General features: G+C 35.6%; 1 protein-coding gene across 1 annotated transcript; it reads right to left on the reverse strand.

Annotated features, from left to right (window-relative positions):
• Window positions 1–3,048: 3,048 nt before the first annotated feature.
• Window positions 3,049–10,385, reverse strand: CkIIbeta (casein kinase II subunit beta). Its single transcript, XM_090175229.1, has 5 exons — window positions 10,276–10,385; window positions 7,955–8,031; window positions 6,294–6,512; window positions 5,102–5,177; window positions 3,049–3,447 (listed from the first exon to the last, which is right to left on the reverse strand). The coding sequence occupies exons 2-5, from the start codon at window positions 8,024–8,026 to the stop codon at window positions 3,149–3,151; spliced, it is 666 nt and encodes a 221-aa protein (XP_090031355.1). The 5' UTR covers window positions 8,027–8,031; window positions 10,276–10,385; the 3' UTR covers window positions 3,049–3,148.
• Between the last annotated feature and the right edge of the window lie 1,751 nt (window positions 10,386–12,136).

The following is a 12,136-nucleotide window of genomic DNA, read 5'->3' on the forward strand; positions in this document are numbered from 1 at the left end:
GTGCCCGAAATATTCTGTTAAAGAGCGACCCTTGGACGGATCGTTACAAAGTACCCTCGTAGGTTCTTAGAAATATAAATACGTTCTTTGCATATTTGGACGAGCGTAGTTATTTAGTAGAAAAATATTCGTCAAAACATTTTAAACCTTCTCGCGATACAAGCACAAACTTAAAGCCAACTTAAAACCAACTTAAAAATAATATGAAATTTTCCGACCACTTAAAACCAACTAATTACCAACTTAGAAAAAATAAGAATTTTCCAGCCTACTTAAAACCTACTTAAAACCAACTTATTACCCCTTTAACTAGTTTCTTGAAATATGCTGGCAACTTGAGCCTACTTAAAACCAACTTAATATCAACTAAAATGTGTAAACCAACTAAAAGCCAACTAAAAACCAACTTATTTTTTGGTAAGGGCGTTCATAATGCGCAAGTAAAATGTATTTATTTACCATAAAATAACAACCAACTAGTTTTGACACAACATTGTGTCATCAAGGCGGAAAGGAGAGCGGCGAAAAATTGTACATAATATATAACACAAAAAATAAAAAATTAAATCTATCAACAGTTACAATATTATTCAAACCGTGTTTGTCAATAATTTTTTAAAGATTTCAGGTAAATTAGGTCCCTCAGAAACATTGATTAAAAAATTCCTATTCTTATATATTTCAATACATTCACGTGTATCTCTGTTTAAAAAACTTCGGTTCCTGATGCGGAATTAATGTCCTGTATTCTTACAATGTAGGGCGATCGCTGATCTTTCCCACTCCCCGCGTCGAGTATGGCCATTATGTTAGTCAATCCGTTTTGTCTGAAATAAAAGAGCAATGTTAATTCCCCTTACCAAAAAATAAGTGGTCTAAGAACTATTTAAGTTGGTTTTAAGTTTGTATTTGAGACAAATACCAACTAAAAACCCACTTAAAAACAACTTAACACCAACTTAAAACCAACTAAAAACTTACTTAAAATGTTACTTAATAAAGACCACTTAAAGCCAACTTAAAGCTTACTTAAAATGTTACTTAATAAAGACCACTTATCAGAATTGAAGAACCAACTTATAACCAACTTAAAAAATAATATGTAATTTTCTGACCACTAAAAACCAACTAAATACCAACTTAAAGAAAAAGGCGTTTCCCCACCAACTTAAAACCCACTTATTACCAACTTAACTAGTTTACTGAAATATGCTGACCACTTAAAACCAACTTAATATCAACTTAAATGTGAATACCAACTAAAAACCAACTTATTTTTTGGTAAGGGTCAAAACAAGTCGGTTGTTATTTTACTGTAAATAAATACATTTTACTTGCGCATTATGAACGTGTTTCTATTTTATTAATTTTAATCAATAAGCGATTACAGAAAATATGTTAATTTTAATTTATGTTTGGGTCCAAATTGCATATTTTAAGAAATAGCAAAATTATTATTTAATCACTTTTAGCAGAATTTTTAATATTTTTATTACCGGCGAATGCAAATGAATTCTTTTTTAAAAGGTACTGAATTTTCTTCAATTCTTTTGGTGAAATTTGAAAAAATCGCTTGGTCTCTTCTCTATTGATAATGTTTTGCTACTATAGTGGCTGCATTCAGTAATACTGAACAGACTCACTGTTGAGTTTCTTACCATACACTTTTTGTTTCCATGCCACGTTGGTCAAAGGTTGCTCAACAAATTCATTGGCTATAATTATATTATATAATTTTAATATTTTTGGTTGCGTAAGCATGAAATTAAAATATTTTTTCAGCTAGCAGTTTCTTCTTCATTGAGTCTTACTGTGAACATAGGTATTTTATACCAACTTAATGCCTGAGATTCTTTATCACATGTCCCACACTTCTACAATTTTTCACGGTAAAATTATTGACTCTTGTACCTTATACCTTACCTCTTTGATTGACCTTTGGTAAGTATACTTTATTCAAGAACAGTCAGAGCTGTTGCTTGTCAAAATATATAGAAGTGCAGAACTGGGGAACTATAATTTATGCAAAAGATGTTTTTAGTCTCATCCTGTAAGTAGGGCTGTTTTAGTTCAGTTCCAGAATATATTTATTTATACTTCTTGAGGATGACTATAATAATCAAATAATAAAAATCAACTAGGCTAATACCCAAGGCACCACCTTAGGCCTAAGTCACCAAGCGACTTTTAAAGCCATTAATTCAGGGGGTCCAGTTACAATGCATAGGAGGGTGGTGGCCAGCCCTTAATGCCATGCGAGCCAACAGCTCCCTATACTTACTATTACCATTAACCTCAACGTTTTTATGGAAGGGGAAACCAAAGATCTCAGTGCCACAAGTTGGGATCGAATCCGGCTCCTTTTACTGCTAGACGAAAGTGCTAACCACTCCGCCACCCCAAGTATATGATACACTCGACATCATGAGAGGTGAAGGAACCAATGTATACCAGCAGGGCCGCCTTATCTATAGGGTAGACTAGGCAAAGTCATTGGGCCTACAAAGGTCTGGAAAAATCGGTAAATGAGAGATTTTTGCTTAAGGCCTACTGAAAGTCTAAAATGGCTCTGGATAAGGGGCTGATTTTTTTTTTTTTTTTACAGGAAGGAACTCAATTTTCAAGTACAAATGATAAAAATAAAAAAATTCTTTGATGTCACAAAATGTTATTCAAGCTTTATGTCGAATAACCAATCCCTATTGTTAAAAATACAATTTTTTATTACATTTTGACACATTTATGTAACACATTCTAATAATAAAAGTAGCATTAAATGATAGTTAATAACTGGTAATAAATATAGTTAAAATTGATTTTTACAAAGATTCTGTATTAGGGGTACTGCTTTTAAAATAACGAATATTGTTAGGGGTTTTAAAGATTTTTTCATTAAGGGACAATAACACACCTGTACAACACACCCTTTAGACTGTGGTGAATTTAAAAGTATAAAAAAAGGTTATTTAAAAGCTGATAGCTGCCGCTTTTAATAATAAGTATAAATTGTATCCGGTACCAAAAATGGGTGGACGCGTAGATTTTAGGTAAATGGAGAATGACTTTTTATTTGCAATTGGAAAATACAAATGAAATTCATTACAAAAGAATGAATATATTATGAACAAAGAACTATCATTGATAAGTGTTAACGTTTCCCATTATTATAACTCATCGCTCTAACTGGAGCTTTAAAATTTGCAGCGGCCTGCTGCTGTAGCTGATACGCCAAGGGATGAATTTTAAATCCATACAGTCTCGGTACAAATTGGTTTGTTGGCCTCTTGGGTCTATATTCCGGATGAACCATAAAAAGCATGTGTGGAAAGCCTGTGCCAAAATATGCCCCATCAGTGTGATGGTGTCTTGATGACTTTGGACTGTAGACGTCCATACATTTGGGGCAATAAAGTTTCACCATCGCTTCACCAGGAATGTCGGAAAGACCTGTCAGTGAAAGTTCAAAATTAGGATTTTGGACGTTAGTAAAAATTTTGGAGCACCATTTCTTAAACTAACACGAAAAATATTAATAACCTGCTAGGCTAAATACTCAAGGCACCACCATAAAGTAACTTTTAATGCCTTTGATTCAGGTAGCCAGGTGATTATTATTATTATTATTGGTTCGACCATTGTGCAGCCCCAGCCTTTTAGACCTAGAAAAGACCAGTCTCAGAAACTAAGCGCAAGATCAGCTTCGCCAAGATATTGGAAAGACCTCTCGTTTCAAACTTGTATCTACCAAGATGCTCAATCCTTTGGGGTACATAAAAATCAGAGACAAAGGACATTAGAGGAAGTTTCCTCCTCTGCAAGGCATGCTCTTCACATATGACTCCCACTGATGCCAATCAAATGCAGATGCCTATTTAGCTGGCAATAACGCCCGTAGATAACCTGATACTACTGTTAGAGAGAGAGACCCACTCAGTTGCTTTTTCTTAGAAAGCCCAGGGATGAACTCCTTGGCTTGCCTTGGTTAATCCGTCTCAAGTCAAAGTTTGACCTCTCTCAGCCATAGTGCCATGCACATGGCTGCGAACCAGGCCATTGGGTATTGGAATAGCAGGTTCAGCACCAAAGACCCTAGCCTCCATACTCTCCTTGGTCAGAGCGTCAGCCCGTTCATTACCATGATGCCCCCTTATGACCAGGTACCCAATAGAGTTAAACTGTGTGTTGGTGGCAAGTCTTTAGTGCCCCACGAGCAAACAGTTCCCTAAACTTACTATTACCATTAACCTCAACATGTTTTATGGAAAGGGGAAACTGAAAAGCTCAGGGGAAAACCCCTTTAATCAGTGGGGAGTCAACTTGCAAACTCTACACAGGAGTTATTCAAGAGTTTTCAACCAGTGTCACAATCTTAGTTGTGTGGCAAAAGTGCCACCTCATTTTCAATTACAATACAACTAAAATATATCAAACAACAATTAAAATGACTTGTTTAGTTAATTCGCTGAGGTATTACAGGGCTGACTATAAGTGCAAAACACTTTACCATTAAACCAAGGGGCTGATAACCTAGAGTTTGTCTATACACCATTTACACAGATTACCCTTACCAAAAAATAAGTTGGATTTCAGTTTGTATTTAGTTTGTATACACATTAATAGTTGATATTGAGTTGGTATTAAGTAGGCTCAAGTTGTCAGCATATTTCAAGTTACTATTAAAGGGTTAATAAGTTATTCAGTTGGTAGGAAAATACTGCTTTTGCTAAGTTTATAATTAGTTGGTTTTTAGTAGTCAGGAAATTACATAATATTTTTAAGTTGGTTTTTAGATGTTTCCCTAGTAGGATTTAAGATGCTTTTAAGTAGTTAAATGTAAATGTTGATTCTGGTTTAGTTGGAAATAAGTTGATTAATAAAGAGGATTTAAGTTATTTTTAAGTAAGCATTTGTCCCAAATACAAACTGAAAACCAAGTTGAAATACAAGTTGTCCTAAGTGGTTTTTAGCCAACTTATTTTTTGGTAAGGGTACCCAAAGAAAAGTTAATACCCATAGTAACAGTACGCAGGTTAAACTGAGATAATATACTCTGCCCCTAAACCAGATCAAATAATATCTATCTAAAAAAATTTGAACTCACCAATAGGTAGCATGGTTTGATTTTCGCAATAAACTCTTGGACAGTACCCAAAGTCTCCATTCTGGTACTTCTCAATCTAAATATTTTAAAATTATTTTTCAATAAGCAGAAATTAAAACAGGCATCATGTATTAAAGGATTACAGACAACAGAATGGCTCAGACATACACAAAGGATTTCAGATTTTCCAGTCTATAATGGGCATATCATCTTGCTTGGTTCTACAGGAATTTATACTTGAGATAATTGAAAAGTATTACCAGGATTAAATAGGGGGAGTGGTCGTTATTTTTGGGAAATTAGACTTTTCCCAACTATTTGTTTCCGATGAAATCACTTACCGTAAATCAAAATCTAAATAGCTATGGCAAATTTAGTAAAGGGTATGAAAAATTTAAACCAGGGGTTACAACAGTATTAGTTTTATAAAATTAAAAAAACTATGTTGGTTGATCAATATTCAACAGATTCCGATTATTTAACCCATAATTGGTTTTAAAATATATCCGGAAAAATCAGTACATACAAATTGGTTATTTAGATGCGAAGTGTTTAATCGGTAGCCGATACCGATATTATATCAGTTTCGGCACATCTATAAAAAATATTTTATTTTTGTTTCGCTTACAAACATCTCTAACCAATATTAACATGGTCTAGCTTACAATTTAAACAGAATTAATTTTTCATGCTGACACAGTGGTGGCATAGAGAGAAATTCTTTAAGGGAGGGGTTCAAACTAATGAAAATACCGGAGAGGGGTCAAGTAGGGGGTGAAACTTTAGTAAAGCCAAAGCTACACAAAAGGAAGGGGTTTGGACACTGAAACCCTCCCCTTGTCTACACCACCGTGCTGACATGACTGGTTAATTTCTCATGGATAAGAAGCACAATATAGGTTTACGAGATAGGGCCTTTATACTTTAAGTTGGTCAATCAAAAAAAGTTAGATAAAAGGAGGCGCAAAACCTTAAGTAGTAATGGGGGTATTGCGACTAATCTAATCTTCTCTATAGTCCCATAGAGGAATTCACATTTTAAATCAATATACGAGAGACATCATACATGTCTATTATAGGATGAAGAAAAACCTTAAGATTAGCATAATCATATAATTGTAATATTAATTCAAAAATAAAGGCTATATTTTTGTACAACAGACACTATATAAAAAACCAACTACCTACTTACCATTTGAGCAATTCCTCGGTTTGTAAGAATATATCGGGCATGTATAAGTCCATACAACATCTCTGCCGCTTGCTCAATGAGGTCACTTTGATTCGGGTTATCTTCCAGCTCATCATCAGGCTCTAAATCCAATATCATATCTAACGCTTGGCGGTAATGAGGAACCTGTTCACTTAGGCCAGTGAGGTTAAATTTATCTTGAATATAATCTTCATCAACCTGTAGAAAAATAATTTAATTTTCATTGTTGCATTACCTAGTCACAATAGGCGATATTATAAAGTATTATAGCCTTTAACTGAACTATTTTGTGGTCCCTTTTTAACAAGTTGGGCAGTGCTCGAAATGAACCGGAACACTGTTCCGTTTAAGTTTTTCCTCATATCTGTTGCTATTTAATTTGAGTGCTAAGTAATCATTTTAAGATCGGAGAGGTGATAGCAGACGACATTTGGTTGTTAGGGGCTCCATCTAGTTCCTTACTTTAATTAGGAAGACAGTAAATAGATTCTGTGATCTTGGGTTTTGTTCAGTTTATGTGCAGCTCTCCCACTAGTAACTATGTTGCTGATTTATATTAACCTTAACTTAACTGTAAATAGAACTAAATGTATATAGTTAACACGCTAATGAACCTGTTCTGTTATTTATTACTTAATCTTTGGTGTTTTATTGTTATTACTATAACAATATTACAGCTATTACACTGAGGCAAATGAATCATTAATGAAAATGTTTTTCCTGGTTGAAGTGACAAATTAATCATGCTTTTTTTAAGTTTTAAAGTAATTTATAGTTGGTTGTAAACAAATCCTAACCTAAAGCTTTGCCAAACTCGATTTCCAGGATACTTGTTAGCCTTAAATTCTAAGCTTTGTACGTTAATATCAAACAGCTTAGTATGAGTTTAACTACCCAAAAAGGGGCTGTTCACAAATTACGTAACGCAGAAAAACCACTTTTTAGACTCCCCCCTCCCCCTCGTAACAAAAAGTAACAAATGGAAAGACCCCTCTTCTCAAATTACGTAACAAATATAGACTCCCCCCCCCTTATATTATTATAGTACGTAACAACTAATATGCTGGTAATAAAGTACAATAAGATCAGGTACTAAATTTTATTGTTTGTAATTTACACTTGAAATGACAACTGTATTTTTATGCAACACTTTATACCCACCCATGGGTTTTATTGTGGTGTCTTATCGGGGAACGCTTTTCCGTAAGCAGATATGAGGGACGTAAATAGAGCGCTTTTGTCCATTTTTAACAATGAAAAATCAATCTAAACTGAGGAAAAAATTTTAAAACTTTAAAATTCACGTGGTAGATCCAGACTAATCGTTCTCGCACTTTTGTCCATCCCGAGCGGGGGAAAATAGGCGAAACTGTAGATCAAGGTCATATGAAATTCTTTTAAACATGAGTAAACCAATGAAAATGCTTATGTTTTTAATAATTACGACTGTTTCTGAAAGTTATGAAAATTTTATTCTACGATATTAAAAATGTGTTACATAACATTTTAGTGAACCCCCCCCCATGTAACAATTAGTAACGCTTGCACAAACCCCCTCTCCCCCCCTACCGCGTTACGTAATTTGTGAACAGTCCCAAACACTTTTCAGGTAAAAATTATGAATACATAAAAAAACGTACTTCACAAAAGAATTCATTTCCCCGAAGTCCACAAAACCAGGATATCCATGATACTTCCTCGGAAGAACTCATCTTATCTATGGAAAGCAAATGTCATCAGAACTGCTGTCTGCATTTAAAGGGAGCAAATGCCAAAATTGAGTTAGTAAGCCGGGTTTCCAACACTTCACACTCTGTGACAGCGTCTAAGATTGTCTACTTATGCTATATCACTTCGTATTTTTGGCCATAGCTGCCATTTTAGGCGCATTTTTTTATCTATGGAAAAAAGCATGGGTGATGTTGCGTGACGTCACACTGATACTACTCTATGGGTTTCGTTAAATTTGGGAGGACCCTCTTTGTGCAACCTTATCAAGCCTAACTTTGGGCACGCAATTGGGAAGAGTAAGCCAACTTATACCGTACTTTTCCCTCCAGTTCAGAGATAAAACGTTATAAACGAAGTTGCAATTAATGTCTTGAGGTGAACACCGAAATATATCCAAATTACTAAAACAGTTTCACAATAAGCACTAATATTGTTTTGGGACTACTATGGACGCATGCCAAAGGTTCATAACCTTGGTGGAGTGAACTCTTCCCTCAAGTAGTTGTAGTTCCAAAACGACTAGCACTAAAACCAGGAGACATGACTAGGAGTTGAGAGCGGTTGCCGCGGTGAATGGACCCCGGCGTCGTGAACACAAAAACCCGATTTTCCCAATAATTCCCGCTTTCTACCCACCCCTCGAATTTTCTCTCTGGAGTTTTCTTTTTTTTCTCGGCCGTAGATACTATACTATCAACATTGCGCCCTCTGGGAGAAAAAAAAAACCCTTCTCGCGGGCTCGCTCTGAGGCGGCTCTACAACCCAGTCATAACTGGTTTTTTCTTCAGCAGTAGTTCCCAAAATCCTCGCTAGAGAGCGTCACTAAAATATTTCATCTCGGGTCTGTCTCCGAGACTTGAGATACCACGGTTTGGGGGGTAAAAGTTTGAGAAGGGAAAGACACGTTTTTCGTTAACAGCGCACGTTGGGAAAAGTGCCCGGCTGTGAACTCCTAGTCATGTCTCCTGCTAAAACCTGACCACCAAAATGAAGTAGAAATTTTTAGATTTATGGAGATTTGGAAAACCAAATATCATAACCAATAATATCTTTTGATTATATAGACTAATACATGTATTGAAGTGTTATCATTGATCACACGTGTTTAACTTTGCCAATATGGCGGAAAATAAACATGTAGATGTTTATATTTTAAAAGCTAGATGAAGCTAGCAACTCTACAAACGAATCAAATACTTTTATTACTACCTGATTATGACTCACTACTTAAGATTGAAATGTATGAGTTTTCCGTTATTTGCCAATGCTTATGAGCTCAGACACAACATGTTTCATAGAAACAGCTATATAATTAAGTAGCAAGAATTTGCATGGCCAGAACAATCTTTTCATATACGTTTTATCCTTGCAGAAAATCATCCACAAGGTCTAGAAAGAAAGTACGGACTTGTACTTTAAATACTGAATTCCACACTGAACTTTGATCGTAAATACAATTATTATTTAAGTGAGTACCGAGATAGATGTTTAATGTTCAGGTTAGGAGCTGCTATTTTTAGAGCTATTTGTATTTTCCACACTATGGGATCAGTTATTTTCAGAAACCCATCAAATACATTTAACGCATTTTCTGTAATATTAGTCAAATAACACCCAAACACATTTCAGACATTTGAGGCCGCCCTATGTAGAATTATTTCAGAAACCAGCGAATAGGTCGGTTTGGCATTTTCTAATTGGAATAATAAGAAAATGCGTTTTATCGCAAAATACACTATTTGGAGTTTCTGAATGGGCAGTCTAGGAAATGAAAACAAATCTCGTTTAATTTTCATGAATATATCCTTTTCTACTGCATATGTAGCAGTTTGCCGAGTTATTACAAGTACTAACACCATATAACAGTAAACACTTTCTAAAAACGGTACATTTCATCTCGTTGAAGAGGTTGGAAATTTTATAATTTTGCAAAACAAGGCAATAACCTCTAAAATGGGACTGTTCCCCCAAACGCAGGAAGCTTGACCATGTTAATTATTCCTAGTTTATTGCTAATGGAGTGCCGCCACAAGGTTATTTTCCCATGGAACATCCTTTATCATTAATTAATTCTTGTTTGTACCTACAAACTGAATTTAAGATTCACATAAGCCTTGGTTTAATAAGAAAATTTGTATTTAAGACTAATACCAGTTTACAAATTAAACGACTGTTCTATTTATATAACATTAAACCACTTAACTTAATAAATATTATTCAAAATGATTACCTAAGGCCCAATAGTTGCACGATAAAACAAGCAAATAATTTCAAGTGAAAGCCTGCCGGTTAAGGAATTTATCTTTACTATAAGGAGAAGAAATCGACGTAAAAACCCTCTAGAAATACCTTAAATACATAGAGCCCTCGTACTCATTGGGTTGGGACAAAGAATATTCTTTGGTTGGGAATATTAATCTAGAGGTCCAATCAAAACGTCGGATTTCAGTATTTCGCGAAACAAGTTTTTAAAAATAAGAATACTGTCGTCTGCTCCCATCGGCGTCCCAAATAACGAGAAAACGTTATCATTCTACCCGTGGCGCCGTCTATCTCTCAATGGTTCCTTCAAATAAGACGCGTTTTCAAGCAAAAAGATTTTTTTTTCTTCAAAATGATGGATGGCGCCACGGGTCATATGATAACGTTTGATCGTCGTTTTAGAGCAGACAGCACATTCGTATTTTTCAAAAACTTGTTTCGCGGGGAGCAGATTTGATTGGATCTCTAGATTAATATTCCCAACTCAATGCTCGTACTACGTAAAATTTTTGAAAGCACAACACGCGCTCCGCGTGAAAGCGATTTTGTTTTCAAATAAGATATTTGTGTTAGGCACAAGCCTTATACACCAAAATTGAAAAAATAAAAATGCTATCAAGGCTCCAAGGGAGCTTTTATTTCGATACGCAGACAACGGACAACTGGACAACGAGCGTTTTTACTATTTTCGACTTCTACGATAATTTGCCGCGCTCGCTGGGTTAATAGCACTTTTTTGGATATTTGTCAAATATCAAATACTTAGGAATTTGAATACCAACAGTCAAATCAAATTTTTAAAATGAAAAAATAATTCGACCAAATACCGCGAGGTGTGAACATAGAAATCTCATAGGTAACTAGAATGCTGCCGTGTAACTGGCAAATGGGCCAAACGCCGTGGCAGACGATAGCCAGATCTCAGCCAATCAGAGCTCAAAGAGTGGTTCTGCCAAGAATTTAATGTCACCAGAGAGAATGACGTCACCTATCTCCCTCTTTAGTAGCGGATCCAAGGAGGATTATTATCCTCCTTGGCGGAACCACTCTACGGCCCCTCATTGGCTGAAGGTTCAAGGCGAACTGGCGTCAAGCTCGGCCGTAGGCGGCAGCATTCTAGTTACCTATGAGATTTCTATGGGTTTGAAAATTTTAACCAAATAGAAATTTTTATCAAATTATCGGTGCCTCCAAAAATATTATAATTTATTATTTTAGTAAACCATTAAAATGCGATAATTTTGACAACAAACTTCCCGAGATATTACCATAAAAATCGGATAACAAACCAGAGGTGGGCAAAAATTGTGAGCGAATTCCGAAACGAACGCTCAGACGTTTTTTATTTGAGTGATCAAGTGGGCGAGTGCTCAATTACGGCCAACTTTGATCACGCGCTGCTCGCGCTACTACGACCAACACATTCGTCGAAATTCCGCGAGCAGGGATTTTCCCCCTATAAACTGTACTATAATGTGTAGGAGTTCAGCACCACGCTCGGTGGTTATATTGTCTTCAATGTAAAAACTATACTAAAAATAATAATCCGCTAGGGGCGCTGACGTCATACACATCTTTTGCTCATAGGTTAACACAGAAACGTCAACGAATGAGATGGCCGCTCTAGCGCGAGAGATGCGCGAGAAATCAAAGTTGGCCGTGGCTCAATGCAGGTGACGCTATTTTCTCTTTCTTCAACCGTTGCCTACGTTATTATAAAGGCCCGTGCACGCTAGATTTTTTCTATTTATTTCTGGCAGCCTTAGGACTAGCTTGTGATGTAATTAAAGTTTTCTTAAGTTATTTAAAGAATTGAATTCGAAGGATAA

This window comes from Leiobunum rupestre, chromosome 5, assembly GCF_980474605.1.
Source record: "Leiobunum rupestre chromosome 5, qqLeiRupe1.1.hap1, whole genome shotgun sequence".
Classification (NCBI taxonomy): domain Eukaryota; kingdom Metazoa; phylum Arthropoda; class Arachnida; order Opiliones; family Sclerosomatidae; genus Leiobunum; species Leiobunum rupestre.